We start from the raw sequence: 21,967 nt of genomic DNA, 5'->3' as shown, positions 1-21,967 counted from the left end.
GGCCATCCACTCCAAATCAGAGGTCTCATTCACTATGTTATATGACATATATAAAGATTGCAATAAAGTAAAGGAAAAAATGAAAATCAAAAGAAATACACAAACAGAGAATAAATATATAAATATTTGGGGATATGGGGAGTTATCCTAATTCTATAATATCTCAAGATATTCTAACTAAAAAGTCTTATCTTAGTATTAAGGCAGAGATATCTAAAGGGTTCACAATTTCATAATATCATAAAATTAACAACCTAGAACACAGAGCTTCTCTTTTCCAACCCTATATTCTTATGCAATTGGGTTGTCTGTAAAGACTTGACAACCTGGCATTTTAAGCAATCTAGTCTGGTAATTAGTGATGTTAAACTGTTCTTCTTTCTAGTAACTATTAAGTAGTAGCCAATCTAATAAGAATGTGAGCTTTCACATCAGACAAACCTGGATTCAAGTCCTCACTCAGCACTTTCCTGTGTGACCTCAGTGTCCCCATTGTTAAAATCAGGACAATGGTATTTTGTAGGGACTTTGGGATGATTAAAGGGATAACATATTTCTAAAGATCCTAGTAGAGTGTTAGGAACATAATAAGGACTTGACAAATGTCAAATATTATTAGTTACAACAAAAACTATCACTACTTCTATTTATTAAGTACCCATCATACTCCTTGTCCTGTACAATGCTTCAAGAGGCTGTGTCTAACTCAATTTCAGTGTTAAGAGTTAACATTGACATTTAAATTAGTTTGATTCTAAAGCTAATTAACTTAATGGCTCTGTTATATTTTATAATTTAATAAGTCATATGCATTACAAGTCAACTTTTTAAAATTTTGGTTCATTTTAAGTACATTTTGAAGATAAATGTCCAACAATGTTTCAATGAAAGAAGATTTGGAAAAAAGAGAAGGAAGAAAGAAGAAGAAGAAGAAGAAGAAGAAGAAGAAGAAGAAGAAGAAGAAGAAGAAGAAGGAAGAAGAAGAAGAAGAAGAAGAAGAAGAAGAAGAAGAAGAAGAAGAAGAAGGAGGAGGAGGAGGAGGAGAAGGAGAAGAAGGAGGAGAAGGAGGAGAAGGAGGAGAAGGAGGAGAAGAAGGAGAAGAAGGAGAAGGAGAAGAAGATGATGATTTGGGGCCTATTAATCCTCATCCAGGACTCAGCATGGAGAGTTCTATCCCAAAGAAAGGAGCACCATAATGTATATTCTACTAATGAGATGAAGAAATCTAGTATTTTTTACACTTTGAAAAATGCATATCATGTAATGTGAAACAAAACAGGGCAGAGCACAAACTTTACACAGAGTGTGATTTTAACCATGCAAGTGCTTAGAAAAAAGAATAGAAGGAAACAGCCAGAATGTTAGCAGTGGTTGCAGCCTACTACTTCTCTCTCTCTTTCTTACTGGAATACTATCTTTTCTTTCTGACCTTCTTTCTTACCATATATACTTAGAAAGTACTTAAATTTTTTTTCAAGATTCATTTGTCAACGAAAAACTTCTCAATAACAGCAGCTCTTCTTGATGAAGCCTCTACCCCAGGGACAGCCTCTCTATTCTATGAGTCCTCACTACATATTGTTTATATTTCTACTGAAGCACTTCCACCTGTGTCTTCCCTTGTTACACTGTAATGTCTTTGAGAACAGGGGTGTATCTTATTCATGATCATATCTGCAAATAAGAAATCTCTGGTGAGTGAAGGAATGAATAACTGATTAAGTGTCCTAAGCAGCAAACAACCATCTTAATACTAAATTTCTCAGATACAGCCTGTTTGCTAGACAGGCAGAGCCTGAAAACAGAGTAGGAATTAAACACATAACAGAAAACACGGACACATTGTAGTCTGGTATCTTTGGAAATTATTATTGGACAAATAACAACCTAGCTTCATAACATAATGCCAGCGTGTCTATATGGACCCAACAGATACAATGAACATACGCATGCCAATTGGCTTGTTTGTACACTAAGTAATGCATATATTGCTCATTTTTTTCCTTGAAGCCTGAATGGGAAATGCTTTTTTAACAGATTTAATCAATACACCAACCTACATTAAAAAAATAAATAAACCCACACAATAAATAAAAAGCAAAAGGCCAATCAATAGCCAACAGTGCAGCTTAACAGCCACTCCACCAGAAAACTGTCTGAAAAGGTGCTTCACACTCCACTGTCTGCACGATCCACAGCTGCTTGCTATTGATTTGTTGCAAGCAAAGAACATCTATTATTACATGCCAGTGTGAACCTAGCAATTTCTCCAACAAGTAGCCCGCAATGTACGACTAGCAATGTAGCGCAGGTAGCCAGCTGCTGAGGGTGGGCTGAGGACCCACATTTATTTCCTTCTGTTCTTCCCACAAAGCCATTATAAACACCCGATTTCTAAATCCAGTAATTTGCTGTGTTTTAAGCACTCACATGCCACAGACTGTTCCACATTCACTTCTCCAGGGCACAGAAGTAATAATGAGACCCCAAAATTGTATACAATGCAAAACAGTTGTCATAAACATGTTCAAAGGTAACTATGGTGGTAAGGATTGATGTGAGGATTTAATAGTGATTTAAAATCACTATTTTCACAAAGTCCCTGAAATGACAATGCCTTTGTATATCTAGGTACATGCAAGTGACTTGGATTTTGTGGAACATTTTGTGGTGCTGTAGAGAGAGGAACCCAACAATAGTCTGCCCTGCCCACATCACAGGAAAGGGATTCTAGATTTGCCTGATGGTGTGATGTCTACAACATACTGAAATCTTCCAGTCTCTCGGTCCTGATGCTAAATATCAGTAAGAACCCAATATCCAAAAAGAATATCCCTGTGAGAACCTTTGTAAGGTTCATTTTTTGTTGTTGTTGTTGTTCTTAAAATGTAGTCCCAATATTTTGTCCTTAGGTTGACATTCAGGTGGTATGCACCCTCTGAGAAGTCAGCCCTCTCTGTTTCAAATTTTTCAGAAGAACTGAAGATTTTCTTTGGAGGTTGTTACTGGTGTTTCCTTCCATAGATCTTACCAGATCCCACGTGAACTCAAAATTACTTCTGGGATTATTTTCTTCATTATAGTTTCAAAACAGTCCTAAAAGTCACTTAAAGGAAACTAACTCCCTGTGATTTTGCTATTATATGAAATGGTAGAAGATCGTATCTTAAAAGTACCATAAAACAATTAACAAGTCAATTACACCTGGATTTCCAATCAGATGATCTTTGTCTTCTATCCAGTACAGGAGAGTCGTTCTTACACAAGGTAACAAGCCATAGAGGATACATGCCACATCTTCACAATCACTGTATCAGTTTTGCGTAGCTATCTTTATAAGACTAAACCTGAAATTCACCCCACTGTCTCCATCAACCCACCATGCTGTCATAGAAAATGATGGAATAAAGTTAAGCCCATCCATGCTTAGTCTACTCATACTAAATGAGATATAGTTTCTCAACATAAACTCTACTCATGGAGGTGATATCTATGTGACAGCACCTCAAAATCATCAAGCAAACACCCAATTTGGCAAACAGGTAAGAAAAATCAAAGGTCATGAATGAAGGAACCACTGCTAGGAAAAATGTGGAGAACCTAAAATGCAAACTTTTTTTTAGAAACTTGCAAATCATGCCCGGATATAAGTCACTTTTCTATACATGATGAGCTGAACTGAATCCTTTATTTTGAAAAATATCAAAACCTAGCAGTTTTGTATTGAACAAGTTTCTATTCTTGGATGTGCAGTAAGAAATTGTGATGTTTTCATTTCCATTAGCTGAGATCAATCTGTTGTCTTGAGAAATAGCTCATGGAAAAATGAGAGAGCCAAACCTTCTCCCCCAACACCACCCTCCCCCAAAAAAGTCTATTGTCATTAGATAGAATCCTTAACCAACCACAGGATCCTGAAGCAGCATTATAAGAAATACAATGTATTTTAGATATATGCAACATTCTATAGAATACACTATTCCTAAAAGTCAGGTAAAGGCCAGATTTCTGTGATGATACTCCAATTATAATGTCATGCGCTATTACTGTTGCTTAGGTCAAAGGCAGGCCACCTGTGGCATGCATGCTACCAAAATAATTACTAATGGCCTTTGTATTCTTCCATATAAGACTCAGCTCTGCTTTTCTCTACATTCCTTCTTCTTTCATCCTTCCTCTTTCATTCACTTATTGTATCTTTTTCCCTTTCTTTGCATTTTCTCCATAATCTTTGCCAAAAATAAGCATGAGCTTTGTTCAAACCTGCTGGTGACACTGAAGTGAAGGCTCAGCTCCTGATGCAGGCTAAGCTACCCCAAATTTGCTAACTTGGGCCCAGAGAAAATCAAATAGGTAACTTAATTTTGAAGATATTTGTGAGATAAAGTAGTAAATCACAACTCTAGAAGTCAAGGTTGATACAAAGTAATGATCTGTGATGTAAAGAGGTAAGGTTGATTTGTTAGGTGAGCAAACTGGTTCATTCCCAAATAGAAGTTCCCCTGATATTTTAGATGTCAATCATTAGATATAGAGGTATCTATAGCATGATTTTAAGCAACCTAACACTCTGATACACACGGTTGGTTTCATTAAAAGTTTATATCTGCACTTTACAGTTATATCCAGTGTATCTGATCTCTATATATTCTTTACATTCTGCAATTAAAACGTACTTGCTCACATTTCCATATAGCCATCTAATCACAGAAGACCTAGTCTGCTCTCTACGAGGAGATGAGGCAAGCAGATTCTTTTAATGACTTGGGCTCAGAAGTCTTCTACAATAAAAAATTCATGTGTATTGTCTACATAATAAAATCCAGAATACATTACCCTAGGCCTGTGTATCTCAGAAACATTTTTGAAGCATGATATGGCATTGTCACAAAAGAAAGCTTACATTTCCCAATCCATTCTAGTACTTCATTATATGTTGACAAATTGTTCGAGTCAGATAATGCAACAGTTTTCATTCTGAACTGAGACACAATCTGCTCTTGACAAAGAAAAAAAAATCATAGAAAGCCAGAAAGAATCCTGGTTGATTTTTTTTTTTTTTCCTGGTTGATTTTTAGCAGAAAACAATGCCTGGAACTGGGTGGCTGAAAGGAACTTGTCAATGAGAGAAAAATATATACGTACCTTCTGAAGACCATGCTATTCACCACAGTTAGAATAACTTACCTTTCTATTTTTTCTGTGTGTGGTCTCGTCCTGACCATTTTCTACCAGAAATGGTACGTATTTATGACACGGAATAAACTTGGGAGGATAAAGAAGCATTATGCCATAATTTAGGATAAAAAACTTTCCTAATGAGTACTGTGTGGACAAAGGGGATGGAAAATAAAGAGCATATAGGACAATTCCCTAGATATTCTGGAGAGATCCATACCTGCCTATTTCAGAGGAAAACAGTATTTCCAACTCATAAATGTGGAAACGGGACTTTCAATAATACCAAGTACATGGAATGAACAATCTGATGCCAAAACTTTCTGCAGATACTGTCCTTTAAGCTACAGATCTAGAGGCACATGCTTACATTTAGATCAATGAGAATCAAATATGTTTCTCTCTACATTGACAGAGTCCCCACTTACTTCTCCGGGTATATCTTAAGAGACTGGCAGAGCACATAAAGACAAAAAGCTATGAGAAAAATGAGAAATAGAACAAGGGGCAACTATGCACATGAAAAAAAAGTTGAGAAATAGGGATTCAAGAAAAACTAAACATGATAGAGATACCATTGTTATCAGCGCCTGCTCCCACTTATGCAACCATAATATGACTTTAGGATTTTCTCAGATAACACCATGAATCTTTTTATAAAACCAAAAGGCCAACTGACTATAAGTTCAGTTTGTAAAATATAAACTCCTACCATAAAGGCTGCATTTAGAAAATCAGAAGATCAACAGGACCCACTATGTCAGGACTTTCAAAAAATCTCTTTGTAATTGGTATTCAGAAAATTCAGGTGTTTGCTCATCTTTAAAAATAGCCATGTTAGGAAAATGAAATGAGAAGGAAGCGAAGACACAGGTTATAGATTGCCACAGAACTGATATATTTCCACCATCAATTCTAGAATCACCTTCGTAAAATCAGTCTTCTAGAATTAAATCAGCTGATGTGCCTTTAGTATTGCTAGTGGACAAAAATAAGAACTGGCTCTCTTCCAATATGAACCAAATACACAGGTATATACATATAAATATATTCACAAAATAGAAATGCATATATAAACAGAATGACTAGGTACCTATAAACCAAATAGATATCAATAAATCTAGCCAGAGGGAATTTCTGACATTTGAAAAACCCCTGAAAATGCTTTAAACTCTTCTAATTAGAAGAAAAAATAAACTCTGAACGTCTTCACCATTTGGAAGACCTAAGAAGTTCTCTAAATTCAGAATTTTGAGAAAATAGCTACAAACCTTAAATATACTCTAAATTCTAGACAATGCAAATGGGAGAGTTTCAAAATTGTTATCCAGATGACTTAATTAATGGAAAACTGAACTCCTCAGAGCAAAAAATATTGCTTGAATTGTTTTTTGCTTCTCAGCTACAAGCAATCTAATCTAAAGAAAAAACACAGGGAGTAAGCAAATGGGAAAACATCTTGTAATGTTGAACAAGAAATGTCTCTTGTTCTTCCATTAAGAGCACCAGTCCTTTATTTTCCAAGTTTCTGGAGGAGGAAATTGCTTACAAATCTTTCAGAAGAGCCATCCTTTTACATAATATCCCTTAAGATTTCTTCAAACTTCTAAACAATGAAAACTCCCAAGTATGAAAAGGTTGTACTCACGATCATTGCACTGGTTTCCAGAATACGAGGTCATGGAACAGTCACAAGTGAAGCCTTCCCACTGCTGCATGCAGACTCCCTGGTTGGCACATGAATCTTCCTGGCAGGTGGTACTTGGTCCTAGTAATTCATAAGAAGAAAAGGAGAGAAGAATAAAGGGGAGAGAAAAGTGTTAATAGTTAATCAAGTTCAAAGCGAACACTTGAATTTGCTACTCTCATGCCCCAAAACATTCAAAAACACAACCGCCAAAAATGTCAATTCTATAACATGCAACAAGAATAAGTACATACAAAAGACTACAGAAATACACACTTAGCCACAAACTACCAACAGTTACACACAGAAGGGAGAGGGCTGAACACATTGTTCTCTCTTAGGCAGACTTTGCAAAAGAGCTTCATCCCTACCATCCAACTCGAAAGATACTTCATTTGGAACACGGTCTTTCAAAATGTATAATGGAAAGCAGAAAAATTTATTCCCATGATTCTTATGAATTAAGGCATAAAAGTCCCTGAAACTTGCTTTATGACATTAAAAACATATTTGATGATATGAAGAGGAGAAGGAAGAAAAGAAGCACATAGCAGCCAACATGTACTGGTATTTTGTAGGTGGTAAGTACTGGGTCCTAAGCACTTTGTCTACATTATCTCATTATGCTCTCCAGTGACACTAAAAGTGAAGTAAGTATGACCATCCATTTTACAGATTAAAAGAAAAAGAAAAAAAATAGCTCATACAAGTAAAATAATTTACCCAGAGTCATACATTTGGTAATGAAAGGACCCTGACATCCAACTTAGGTAAATGACCGCTTGACACCCAAGCTTTTAACTATATCAGTCCTTCTTGGAGTGTTAGCTCTCAGACCACCATCACCTGGGAAGTTATCAGAAATGCAAAATATTGGACCCCAGCCCTGTTGAATTGGAAACATTGGAGAGAGGTATAAATTTGTGTTTTTACAAGCTGACAGGAAATTGTGATGCTGTCTAAAGTTTGAGAACTTGTATATTGCATCATGTTGCAGCTAAAGTTTCACAAAAGGGTATATTCAGAAAAAGTGTACATATGCCAGAGGATGCAAAAGATAATTATTTGAGGGATAGGAAGAAAATAATAAAATTACATTCATTTAAATTTTTCCTTTATTATTTCTATTTTTGTGAGTCTTTCATAAGCAAATAATATTTAAGTACAATGATACTTATATCTGATATATAAATAAGTACATTTATTTTGGGGGCATTCTCAAAATCTTTTCTGAACATGAGTAAGCAACTAAAAAAGTTTGGTGATCTTTACCTTATGGATTGTCATTAAAATCTCTCTTTAGGTCAGCCTGGGGCCTTTCTTTAAGTATTCACTCTTTTTCATTTCTATCTTCTGCCTTAACCTTGAGATTAAAGAAAAACCTGCACCTTTGGAATTATCTGAGCTACTAGGAAATATCTTAATATTCAGGCTAACTCTCAAAGCACCTCAGCAAAGGAGGCGAGCCCTTTGACTCATCCAATGTATTACTCAGATTCTGATGCAAAAAAGCACTTGACAGAGTAAAAATATATCCATTGCAATAAGTACATATTTCACTGTTTCCTAGCAAAGCCTCACACAGGCACGGAATATTGAAATGTATGCATGCAGAGTCCTAAGGATGCATGTTCAAAAGAGATACAAGACTATAAAGGATTTGTCTTCTGGGTGGCAAGACATTTTGTATTTATTCATCAAGGGTAGGAGCAGTACAGGCTGTCATTCCTAATACAAAGCTATTAGGATATGACATAAGAAAGTTCAAGACAATTACTAACACTGGGGGAGCAGCATTACTGCTGGGTCTCGCAGCTCCTATATGCCATGTGGTTCCCCCATGTGGAGATGAAAGGAGGTTCATGGTCATGTTCTCAGTGGGTCTTAAACTTGAGCATTGTGTAGTACAAGTTTCATTAACAATGGCAAATCAGGACAGCTTCTTTCAAAGGATAAAAGTTTCTGAGAAGTCCATGGGGCTCCCTGACCAAACAGCTCTTACTAGACAATGGATTAGTAATTCAATTGTACTCAAGAATCAGAAACACATGGAAGGCTTTCCCTTGAAAGGCAGCAGAATAGCAAAAACTTTGGGAAAACACAATAATTCTGTAACTGTTGATTGAATCTGAAGTCAAAGGCTTTTCCATGCTTTTCCCTTCCCGTCTAACTAGCCAAATTTTCACCATTTTTCAAGGACCGGCCCGAATGCTTCCCCTGTATAAAACATTTCCCAATAACTTTGAACAATTCTACCATTTCTTGGTGGCCATGGCACTTATTATTTGCATCATTAACACTGACATATGATAATATTCAATTTAACACCTTTTTACACATTGTGCTGTCCTCTGCTTATATAATCCTCTAATTGTTTCATTTTTTTTAGTATTTGCCCCCAAAATATTGAATGATGCCTGTTGTTAGCAATCATAATACACTTCGATTATATCCTCGCTGTGTTAAGCGTACTGTGCCAGATACAGAGAAAGTGTTTCAGCAAAGGTTGAGCTAATCTGAACTACAGCCTCCTGATATGCCTGTGTCTCCTCCTGTCAGAACCTGAGCATGGGTAACTATCTGTGCTCCGCAAAGGGAGCAATCTGTCCTTTTCATCAGAGGTTGGTCAGGACTCTAAAACAGAGGGAATTATAGCTTATTTTCAAACTCCACAGGATTTGTTTCATGTGCATTAGGTAGTGAATGCCATGCAGAACCAAATAATCCTCCAAGACTGACTATACTGTGGTCACCTCAGAACAAGAGTGGTTTCAATGAGGGAGGGCTAGAAGAACCTGCAATGACTCCTAGTTGATCTTAGACTAAACTTGCATTTGCTATTGAGGTTGAGATCCTAGGCTCCTGCCAACCCCCTCCAGCTTCATTTCCCACTACTGGCCTCCAGTTCACAGTGCTCCAGTCATTCCTTCATCCTTTCACTACCTATCACATTGTGTGCCCCTGAGTCAGCAGCACCTGCACCACCTGTGGGCCCATGACAGATGTGCCTTGTCAGGCTCCACCCAGATCTACCGGCTGGGGGCAAGTCTCAGGAATCTGAGTTGTGACAAGCCCTCTGGGTGATTCTGAGGCCTGCTTACATTCTAGGACCTCTGCTCTTACACTTCAAGACCATACCTACCCGGGCACCTGGGTGGCTCAGTCGGTTGAGCCTTTGGCTCAGGTCATGATGCCGGGGTCCTGGGATGGAGCCCTGCATCAGGCTCCTTGTTCAGTGGGAAGTCTGTCTCTCCCTTTTTTCCTGCCCATTGTCTCTCTCTCTTTATCTCTCCCAAAAAAATAAAAATTTTAAAAAAGAAAAAAAAGGCCATCTCTAACTTAGACGTCCTCTGCTCTTGTTCTACCTACAGCCTGAAATGTCCTTCCTGCAAATTTTCAAATGACTGGTCCACTAAGATATTCTAATGTTCAGGTTGAAAATGGGCATTCTGAAGGGCAAACTATATGGTTTCACTCACATAGGGAATATAAGAAATAGTGAAATGGAGTATAGGGGAAAGGAGAGAAAATGAGTGGGAAATATCAGTGAAGGTGACAGAGCATGAGAGACTCCTAACTCTGGGAAATGAACAAGGGGTGGTGGAAAGGGAGGTGGGCGGGGACTTGGGGTGACTGGGTGACAGGCACTGAAGGGGGCACTTGATGGGATGAGCACTAGGTGTTATGCTATATGTTGACAAATAGAACTCCAGTAAAAAAAATACACAAAAAAAGGAAATGGGCATTCTTCAGACTCCTATTTCAGGAGGTCCCCATCAGCATTTCCTGTGTTCTCTGTCACATCTTCCTCTTTATTTAACTCAACAATTGCACTGCCTATAGCTAAGTTATTTTTTAAATTTTTTATTGTTTGTCTCATCCTACCCAAATTTAAGTGCTGTGAGGGCAGAAGTCTTGTCTGTTTTGCTCACCTTTATATCTCTAATTTCTGATAAAGTATTTGGTATAAAGCAAGAGCTCAGAAAATATTGTTAAATGAAAAAAAGAACAAGAGAGCCCAAACCAAAAAAAAAAGTCACTCTTTTATGATTTAAAGTCAAGTGGTTTTCCAAACTAACAATTTATTCATAAAATTTACCAATATCACCTCATACAAGCAATTTTCTACTTAGAATCAGTTTCGGGGGGGAGGTGGTGGTGGTGGTGGTGGTGGTATTCTATTGACCACATTTCCTCCTCTAATTTAACTATTAGACTCATTGAATCACACCAAACATTGAGACAAGGATTCTTTTGTGTCCCCAGTGTCCAGAGATAGTACAAACTATTGAATGAGAAAGAGCTTGGACTACACTCTAAAACACTTTCTAGATGATAATATAAGCTCTTGGTCTTACTTCAAACTACTTAAGTACATCCTTTCTTGAACAGATTATCTTTTATATCTGTATCTGTTTCTCATAGATAGCAGTGTCTCCAGCATTAAAGAGAGAGAAAGAAATCAGAGAAACCGAGACGCATGCCAAACTTCCCTGAAAAAAAGAAAAATAAAATCTTCAACAATGCTTCTAAATGTGCATCACTGATATAAAATGATCTCGTACAAAGAGGATATAATAATAATAAAACAAGGGATTTATATAGCACTTATGTGCCAGACACTGTACTAAGTGCATTTCAGATATTAATGCAATTAATCTTCATAAACACATGATGAAGCAACTATAATTAAATGTATTAAAGAATCAGAAAACAGGAATGTTTTTCTCAGGAAGATATCCAGAACTTTACAAATGAAGGAATTTTATGACTGATGATCAAGTTGGAAGGCAAGAATTTCAGAGAAGTAAACTAAGTCATAGAGTTAGTGATTTTTTTTTGTGAGGCCCCCCAAAACAAGTAGTACAGTCAAATCTCAAACCCAAGCTTGCTAATTCCACAGCTAAGCCACCTAATCTTTATTGCTGGGGGTAAGCCAGAGAGTGAGTATGTGTGAGAATGTGTGTGTGTGTGTGTATTACCATTGGATTAACAAAAGAAATTTAAATACAGTATGTCTAGTCTATAACCAGAAAAAGATGACATTTTAATGTTAAACTATGTGGGGTTTTCTTCAAGGAAAATTTCCAAAGTCCATTTCAATTCAAAATTCAATAAAAAATTAACAGGAAGAACTAGTTTTATCCAATTATATATAATACCAGAACAAAAATCTGTATCAAATACATATACTTATAAGACACTCCTAAGAACCTAATAATACTTTTGTCTAAAACATTCTTCCAAATCAAACTAAAATTGCAAATATTCTAAGATAACATAAATCTTCAGAATTATATATTTAGAATGTTTTTAAAATGACTATTAATAGCTTAAAACTACATTAAAACTTTAAGAAACCCTTGTATAGAGAGAGTGCATACTACTTTTGTATTTGATATGTAACCAATCCTCACTAAAATAGCCACATAGTCTTTTGAGAAAAGATGATGACTTTTTTTTTCTTTTTTTTGGTCTAGTGGTGAAGTGACAAGGCAACAGAAGTATGCATGAAAAGACTAAACAATCCTCAGTGATGTTAGTACTTCAATTTCTAACTCCCTGCTCTGCTTTTCATTCACAGAAAAGCATCACGTTGTGTCTTTTCTTTTTCAGATGATACCTCTGATGGCTGCCACAAATTTCCCATCAGTCTGCTTGAATTTGGGATTGTTTTTTTTTTTCTCTTTAAGAACTGTTCCAGACAGTCATTTCATGCCTGTTACTGCTAAAATCTACCTTTGCAGTACATGCAAACTGATTCAGTCAAGTCCTCTTCATGGTCTAGAAAATCAAAAGTTGACAGACTGTCTTTTATGACTTGCAGGTCCTTGAGATAGAAGTCCTGCTGGAAGCACAGGACACTTCTATCACAGTGTATTTTCCTTCTGTTATTGCCCAAGTAGGACTTAACCAAACCTATGCCTCAGACATCCCAATTTAAAATAAATATTATTAAACCAGCACTAGTTGGTCTTGGCCATAGTGGAGTGGTGGGCTTGGTGCCTGGGGGACTCTGGGGGTGGCACATAAGCTCTGATTCCCTACATCCATTTATCCTAAAGGGTCAAGGCTAATAGCCCAGTGGTAGGTACATGGCAAGGCTGGTTTAATAATATTCATCACCTTTAATCACAAAGCATGAAGTGTTTGTCAAAGGATTCAGAATCCAAGAGTGAAACCTGAATGTGTAAACATCATCACGACAGACCTCTGTGCCAGCCAAAGGGTTTGTCCACCCCTTACAAAGCATAGCTACCATGGGAGAAGTCTTATGAGAGCTGTGATGGACTGTCCAGAGAGATCTTATCTGCCACCTGCAACTTTATTTTCTACTCCTGATAAGTGCGTAAACCTTTCCACTTTTACATTTTAAAATTTACATTGTTTCATAGAGGAAGAGCAGTAATTGAATGGGAAGGAAGAAAAAAATAGAAAAAGGAGGATGAATACATATAGATAGATGTATTTGTGTGTGTACATATGTATGCAAGACTCTTATCAACTTCCTGAGCTATCTATAGTCTCCACTGCTATAATATAAGGATTTAAATGTTGAGGCTTCACAGACGGTGCCTGTGACATTAGGGATAGCCTGCTTAGTTAGCTGCACATATGTCTTGGTCTCTGCAGCAAAGATCTCTGTAGTTCTCAGAGTAATTCTACATTTATAGTGTTGGGGTCCTTTTTGGCTTTTCTGAAGACAGCCATTTACAGACAACATAAGATATGTCCCCTTTAATTGCCAGAAACCCAATTCACTTCTATTTAATTTTAAAATAAGAAAGCAATGACCTTTAAATTTGTCAAGTGTCCTTCATATAGAGCCAACTGAGAAGTGAATCTTCTAGTTCCCATTTTACAGAAGATTAAACAAAGCCAGAGAACAGGGTCCTAAATATTATTATAAAATTTCATTGGCAGGGGTGCCTGGGTGGCTCAGTTGGTTAAGTGTCCCACTCTTGGTTTTAGCTCAAATCATGGTCTCAGAGTCCTGAAATCGAGCCTCATGTACTGCTCATCTCCCTCCTCAGCAAGGAGTCAGTTGGAGATTCTCTCGTCCTCTGCCCCTCCCCCCACTCACACGTACACTCTCTCCCTCTCTCAAATAAGATAAATAAATAAAATCTTTTAAAGCAATTTCATTGGCAGAAAGACCTAAGAGCAGCTGAATTCCCAATGTTTTACTTTTTTTTTTGTCTTGAAAGCAAGACCTATGCCTTCCTAATGCTCAGAAAGACATCAAAACTGCTCCTAGCAAGTATGCTTAGGTGTTTATGGTTTCCTCCTCTCAGATGAAGGTTCAAAAAAAGTCCCTCACTTAGGATAATGAGTGAAAAAGACTAGTAACAAAATCCAATATTCTGGAGACACTTGGACAGTTTCAAGAACACCTCTATTCTCCTCAATCGCTCCACCCCTCTCATCAAATACTGAGTATAAAATAAGTCAAGATGGGCATGGGAATTGGTTCAAACCAAGATCCTCTTATGAGGTCTTTATCTCCAATGAACTTTGATCAATTCTGTGCAGGTAAATATTTAACAACCAGAACAACAAAAAAGCCCTGATTTGTAGCATTTCTCTAACCTGACTTCCATAGTGTAAAATACTCCCACCGTGGCCAATTTCAAGCTAAAATATGTTATATGATGTTAACGGGCTTGCAAAATTCCTGACAATTCCTGGGCTAATACAAACTCTAGTACAGCACTCCCCTTGATGCTCAATGAAAGAGGAAGTACTCACACTTTATGAGTAAAGCAATTTACTCAACATAACACTTCCATGACAATGGAGGGATGGTAGCAAATGCCTGCCTTTGTTAGGGTATTTGCAGATATGAGAGAATGGCTAGCAAAATAACATCTTGCTTAACCCTGGTGCCTGGATCATAAAGATCAAATGATTAGATCATCTTTTCTTTTAAAAATCATGAATAAATCATCAAAAAGTCAGTGCTGCCTCAGAAAATGTAAACTGAGGCCTCATGTTCTGATTTTCCTTCTTTTTCAGCACTGATGTAGTAGTCTGTTGGGATAAGTACAGGGCATTTTTAAAAAGAGAAGAGGTTTCAAAGAGCAAGCTCAATGAAAGGATAGCTAATCTAAAAATACTTTGTTTTAAAGAACATTACTGCAACTATATCTAGAACTTACTGAAATAGTATTGACATAAACACCATCTACCATAAAGTCAGCTAGAGGATATTCTCAAATACCCTCTGGTCATCTGTGTAGTGCCTCTGCTTTGGAAAGAGACAAGTTCACCCTCACACCATATGGGACAGTAGGGAAGAGGTCATAGGCTTTAAAACTCAGCTTTTTCACTCACTAGCAATTTGATCCTGGGTTAGCCACTTAAATTCTCTAAACCTGAGTTTTCCTATCTGTATAATGGGGATAGAAATTGTTGCTACCTCACATGATGTGAGGATTAAATGAGATAACATACATAAAGCCTATAAAGTCATCTTGAAGTCGCAAGCACATGGTCATGATGAAGACACAATATACCAATTCCTCAGCATGGGCCTACACTAAGTAAAGCCTCGATGAAGGGTATTATCAAATCTTCTGGGGAAGAAAATCAAGTTCTCTCCATTTTAGTTGGGAGTATAGTTGGTCAGGAGTCCAGAAACAAGACACATTAAGGTAGTAAGTCACAACAGTACAGCTCTCTTGTAAAAAGCCTCTGTCATACAATGCTAAGGGGCAAAAGGCAAGAACCTTTGGGAAGTTCTATTTAATACTTATCTCTTCTTATTCCCCATACTGCAAATCATCTCTGAGGGACTGATTTCTCTAGGTCAAATGCTACATTTCATTACATAAAATACAATGGAGAATGTGATAAAGCCCTTAGCTTTGGAGAAAATTAAGTGAGAAACTATATTCTTCACGGTTAAAAAAAAATAAGTTGCAGAATGAAATCCCCCTTAGAAGACTTTGATGGCAACTCTCATCTAAAATTACTTGAAAGGATCTTCAGGTTTTTAAGGTATCCAAACCCAATATATTCATGGACTTCCTCAAAATACAAAGCACTTAGAATCAGATTCAATTGATCCCTGGTTTCTCTACCCATCCTCTACTCCATCTGCCCACTCTCTGGGCGGAAGAACAAATCACATTTCTAGAAAATAACTCATTCAACTCCAAAAATAGAACTTGTTAAGGGGAATTATAGTGGAAAGTGGGGAGAACATATTCATACTAATTATCTAACTCCATAAAAAGCTATTATTTTATTTCTTATAGTTCATAACTCATTTGCTTCACTCTCAACAGGTCAAACAATGTTTGTCTGATAGTTGTATAGCTCCTTTCTTATTGGACAGCTTTAGGGGATCTCTCTAAGAATACCTCTCTTACAATAAAAAGGAATTAAAAATCACTTCCAAAAGGTCCCTAGATACTGTCACTCTATTCAAGGGACCCTGAGATTCAAGGGACTGTATTCCTCAGGAATGCAACACACCCGCCTGTCTCAAGGGAGCATCTACTCTCACTCCTAACCTGCAGGGATACAGAATCTGGCCTGACCTAGGGCCATCAATGAAGTTTTTCCTTGACACTTTTCATCATCATGTGTAAAAGTATCTGCTACATTAAACAGAGTAACAAAGTTGGGATGGAAGGGAATCAATCAGGAGAAAAAGCTCATTTTCTTCTTCATTCTTCAAAGGTCTCATCTGGGAAGGAGACATGTTTACCTCCTTAGCCACCTAAAGTAACAGGTATCAGGCTTAAGCTTCTTCCCTCAACCTTGGAATATGCTACTTCTCTCCTAACTCTGTTCTCTGTTTCTAGTTCCTTTCCTTCTCATCCATTCTCCACCTGGCATCAGAGTGATCATCATAAAATGAGAAGCTGTCCACCTCACAGTGCCCTTAGGTTTAATATCCAACTCCTCACATGAGTAGTCAGTCATGGCTGGCCTCCATCCTACTGCTACAGCTTCATCTTTGACCACGTCCCCCTCATATGCATATGATTCTAACCAAACTGAGCTTTGTGTTGGTCCTGAAACCAGCCAAGTTCTCACATATGCTTTCACTTCTCATGAACCTCAAATATGTTATTCTTCTGACTCAGCTCAAAATCTGCCTGAGTAATATCCCCTGGGCACCTACCATGACCACTCCACACAGTCCAACAGCCATCCTCCCTGCTCACACAGCATGCTCCTTCTCCATTCTAGAAAAGCAAGGTTGATGCTGCATTGTCCATACTGGCTGATCCCCTGCCAACTTGTGAAGTCAGACTGTATCACACCTGTAATCCCAGTGCCTCACTGAGTGCCTGATACACAGGAGTAGCTGAGTTCCCATTAAAACCGAACAACACAATCACTGGAGAAGCATCAATCAGTCAATGTGATTACTCGATCAATCCCACTACCCCAAACACAATGATAAGAGGATTCAAGCTGTTGACTTGTCCAGACTCATCAGGCCACTTCCCAGTCCCCAATATTATACCTCCTTCTGAATACCATTTACCTTTACATTTCAAACTGTCTCATTTCTCTGTCATATATTTTTACTGTCCCTCACGCTTACTGGTAATTAGTACTATCTGTGCCCACAGTTTGTAGCTGAAAAAGCTAGCATGAGTAATGGTCCGAATCCCAATGTCAGGAGAAAAAAAAGTAAAGGAATTTGAATCGTAAAGGTCTTTTGCCACGAAATGGGGAAAGAGTAAGATGACCCGAAATAATTACAAATAAAAGCTCCTATCACAAAGAGACTGTCTAGTCATTATAAGAATGGAAGAGAGTTTTGGTCAAGGAAGTAATAATGTAAAAATCATACTGATGATTGGTTGGTTCTATAAATGGCAAAGTTAAGATATTCCAAACTATTATGTTCTTAAATCTGTACTATACTCTGGATAATAATTTACAATAGGCATAGAGATTAACAAGTTCTTTGCATTATTCCCACAAACCATTTTTTCCTTTGGATAATAACTTTAAGATCATTTTAGTGCATGGGGAGCCCCTATGTAAAAAGGACTGGGCTAGGTTCTAGGGATTCAAAATCCACATAATTCTTACCATGCAGAATAAAGTCTAGGAGGAGATGTAGTTCTCTAGTTTTATCTAATAAATCTGATCATAGCAAGCTTTGATATCCTTGTATTGTCTCTTATTATAAATCAAATCCTGCCCCCAACCCCCACCAGTTACAGAATATTATGAAGTAGACCTATTTTGTAAATTGAGCAGAGTGAAAAATAACAGCCTTCAGTATTACTGAAAATCTCCTTACATTCTTTGAAATTGAATGCAAAAAAGAAAAAGAAAGAAAGAAAGAAAGAAAGAAAGAAAGAAAGAAAGAAAGAAAATTGAAAGCTGTTGTACAACTACCTCGGACTTAAAAATACTAATCCAGTGTCTGTTCTTTTCATTAATTTTATTATGAAATTTTCATTTCATTAATTAAATTTTCATTAATTATATTATTACATCAGCATATATGAGACTCTGCTAAAAAGGAATGGAGAAAAAACTTGCAGGAAAATAGCTAGGGAGAGACCTCATTTGGTTGATGTCTACCCAAGGCATGGACCCACATGACATATAGTAAGTTGCAGCAAAGTAAATGATCTTTTAGCTGAAAAGTAGTGTTTTTAAAACTACCTTGGTCTTAGCCACTTTGCTGCTTGCAAACTCGCAGAAGCCATCCAAAGCTCAACCCTCTGCTGGACTATTAGCCAAAAGATGCCTAAAATGCCTTCTTCATTTGCTATTCTAAGTAGCCTGACACAATAGGACCAGTGGCCCATTACAGACTTTGGATGGTTCTTCTTTGAATGGTAGAAGTAGTGTCTGTGGCACATATTCAATGACATCTAACATGCAGGCATTTTAAAGGGTATTCAGGATAAAACAGACAGATTCTCTTCTTCCCCAAGAGTACTTTTTCCTTTAGATCACAAAACAGGAAATTAAAGTGCTCAACCAAAATCCCTGATAGGAAACATAAATCTCTAGAACATTTTAATGACATTAATATCTCCCAAATGCCTAAAAATATTTCTTTAAAATGAGTTAAGAGAAAATGGCATTCTCTTTCACAAGGCCCAAGCATTCAAAAGTCCTGAGAAATGACCTCCCTGATCCAGAAAATAATAAATTAAGAACTCAAGTGGCTTTTTATTTTTTCTTTTTCTCTTTCCAAGTGCTGCTTTCATCTATGGTGAATAAATTAAAAAGAGCCAACCCATCCAAAGCAACCACTTGGAGAGGTATTAACCATTTGCAGAAGTGGATTGATATGCTTGTGAAGAGGAGTCACCCTATAGGATGCTGTCAAGCCTCTTTAGTCCCCCTACGATGGAATCATGTTCTCATCCCTAAAACGTCTTGCATTTGTTATTTTGCATTCAGTGATATGGGTTTTCTGCCTCTGTTTCTGAAGAACACAGGGTTCAGCCCCCTCCCCAAAACTGATGCTGTCCAAGAGGTGTGACAGCTTGAAGGCCCTTAAAGAAAAGATACCAAGGGTTACACAGGCCATCTTTCAGTCCAAAGTGGTAATGGGAACAAGAACCTTCTCTACCTTGCAGGTCAGCTTTGGTCAACGCAACTTTGTTAGCAAAAGAATAGGAAAGGCGAAAACAATAACCAGAGGTTAGTAAGAGGTAGAGTAAACCAGGGTAACATTACAGAAATGAAAATAACAGTTGGCATAAACAACATCACTCAGACAGACAATTAAAATGCTCTATGGGTTCTCCAGAGACAGCACAAATGGGGGATGCACAGACCAGGACAGAGCAGGTCTCATTAGAGCCACATCAGCAGAGCAGGGGCAGAAAAACACTGGACTTGACAAAGCACAAGCAGTGGTAACAGGAGCCTTCCCACATCCACACAGCCAACCCCAAGGCATATGGTCCAGAAAAATGATTCTCCATGAGTCAGGATAGAAATCAAGAAATAAGGGTAATGTGTGGCCAGACTGAAAAGACACATGTGCACAACCAGACCAAGCCCACAAAAATAGTTCTGAACACCTAGGAGTTAAGTATGGAAGAGGTGCTTGGGAACACTCCATGTAACCTCCTGCAAATGCCACCAGGGAATGTGGCACTGGACCTGGGCATGCGCATCAAGGTGATCTGAGAACTCCAAAGAGCTCAATTTGTTTGATTTGTAAGAATATAGCCAAACCCAAATGACTACGAGCTAAAAGGCACCAAGTCAATGTCCTTTTTATTGATTCATGCCAGTCTCAAAATGAAGCACGTGTGTTTCTCTCAGATGTTTACCATTTGCAATTGTGGAATCACATTTCCAGCCAATGCATGCCTTGGTCTCTACAGCAAAGCTGGCCTCAAGATAGAAAGAGGTATTTGCCAGCTGAGAATAGAACCAGGCATTATTTCAAAATTCCTAGCCCAAACTGAGAGGCTGCAAGTCACAGCTAGATGTTGGCTAGATTGCCCAGAAATTGTTCTTAATTTCTGAAGTATTACACTCTGCATAAAAATCAAAACATAGTTTGAGATTTTTTTCTTTCTTAGTATAAACAATTAGGAGACAGAGTAGTGGATTAATGCATTTTTAAAATAATTATTTGCCCTTGGCTATAATAGGGAAAATAGTACATTTACTACTTAGGGATCTTGAAATATCATCATCAATGACTTTGACAAGAACATTGACTACAGCCTGGCCTGAGTATCCCAGGTAGCGAGAACAGAGCACATTTACCATCTCAAAGAGATGCAGCTCCTAGTTTTTAGTAACAAATCCTCATCCCCTACCTGTTTCATTTTCTATATATAGAAATGTTAAATCAGGAAGTATATTCTATTTCCTAGGATTTCCATGCTGCACAATACTCAAAGGCCTTTTTGAGGGTTCATGCTTTGTACAGAGATTCAGAATGAGAAGGACACCTGTTTGTAGTCTATGTTCATTTCCCTCCCCACCATCTACTTTAGCTTCATTTCCACAGTGCCCTAAAAGGCTCCCGGGATCTCTTATAAGGGCTTATTCACATGGTGTAAACTTCCAATGACAGTAATTTATGCCTTAACCCACTTTTTGGCCATTTTTCCTGGCCACTTAGGCTAATTATCCAAGTCATCTGTGTACAATAAACAAGGACCTTCTTCTCTCCTCACTCATCCTCCACTTCATCCCACCCAATGGGGCGGTCATAATGCTCCGTGGGTAATCATCGCAATTATCTCCATGGCAATAGAGTGCAGGGTTATTAGGCTCATGGGACTTGCCATAGATTCAGATGGTAGAAGCATCAAGTCACAATATCCGGTGCTGAACAATCACCCATAGTCAGAGGAAGGTCGGGCCCCACTGTAATGCATGTGATGAGTCACGCCAAACTGCCCACAGAGATGGAGGTAGGGATGGGAACATTTTCCCCAATTTGATGGGTAATTTCCTTGTGCTAATGCTCTCACTGCTTCTCTTCAAGTTCTCTTAAGTGGACTCCATCCCCCCCTTATACTCGAGACCCTTTAATCTACTCTTCTAAAAGTTAGTTTAGACTTCCTTTTAATCCAATACAGCAGTTTTATCTCCTTACACCCCAATTTTTTGTACTCTCTAGAATTCTGCTTCAGGAACAGTAGGCCACAGACACATGTAGCTACTGAGTACTTGAAAGATATATAGTCTGACTTGAGATGTGATACAAATATAAAATACAAACTCAGTTTTGAAGGCTCAATGTGAAAAAAGATTGTAAAATGTTTTATTAATAATTTGATATCATTGCATGTTGAAATGATAATATTTAGGATATACTGGATTAAGTTCAATAAAAACGTAAAATAAAAACTTCACCTGTTACTTTATATCTTTTTTACATGTAGCTAGTTTACTAGGAAATTGAAAATTACGTATGTGACTCACATTATATTTCTATCAAGCAACAATGCTATAGAGTTAAATGGATGATTTCTATTAACTTGTAAATCTGAAGAACCAATGGCATGATAAGAATATTTAACATCTGAGGAGTACCTTATGTTTTGTAATGTGTGCTTTTATGTTTTAACTCAATATGATTAATTATTGAAAGATAACTGGAACTTCTGTCATTCCACAATCTTTGAAACT

At 37.5% G+C, this 21,967-nt stretch overlaps 1 protein-coding gene across 45 annotated transcripts in view; it reads right to left on the bottom strand.

The window, feature by feature from the left end:
* NRXN3 (neurexin 3) overlaps positions 1-21,967 on the bottom strand; it is a 1,525,926-nt gene that overhangs the window by 767,534 nt on the left and 736,425 nt on the right. For 42 of the 45 annotated variants that reach the window (XM_072762116.1, XM_072762119.1, XM_072762122.1 and 39 more), the window contains one exon: positions 6,827-6,946. In XM_072762116.1, coding sequence (XP_072618217.1) covers positions 6,827-6,946 — 120 coding nt within the window. Of the gene's footprint in view, positions 1-6,826; positions 6,947-19,433; positions 19,461-21,967 lie in introns of all 45 variants that reach the window. The other 3 variants (XM_072762110.1, XM_072762114.1, XM_072762143.1) reach the window with 1 other exon arrangement.

This window comes from Vulpes vulpes, chromosome 6 (assembly GCF_048418805.1).
Source record: "Vulpes vulpes isolate BD-2025 chromosome 6, VulVul3, whole genome shotgun sequence".
Lineage (NCBI taxonomy): Eukaryota > Metazoa > Chordata > Mammalia > Carnivora > Canidae > Vulpes > Vulpes vulpes.
The sequence above is the reverse complement of the archived record's forward strand: the minus strand, read 5'-3'. Positions and strand labels throughout refer to the sequence as shown.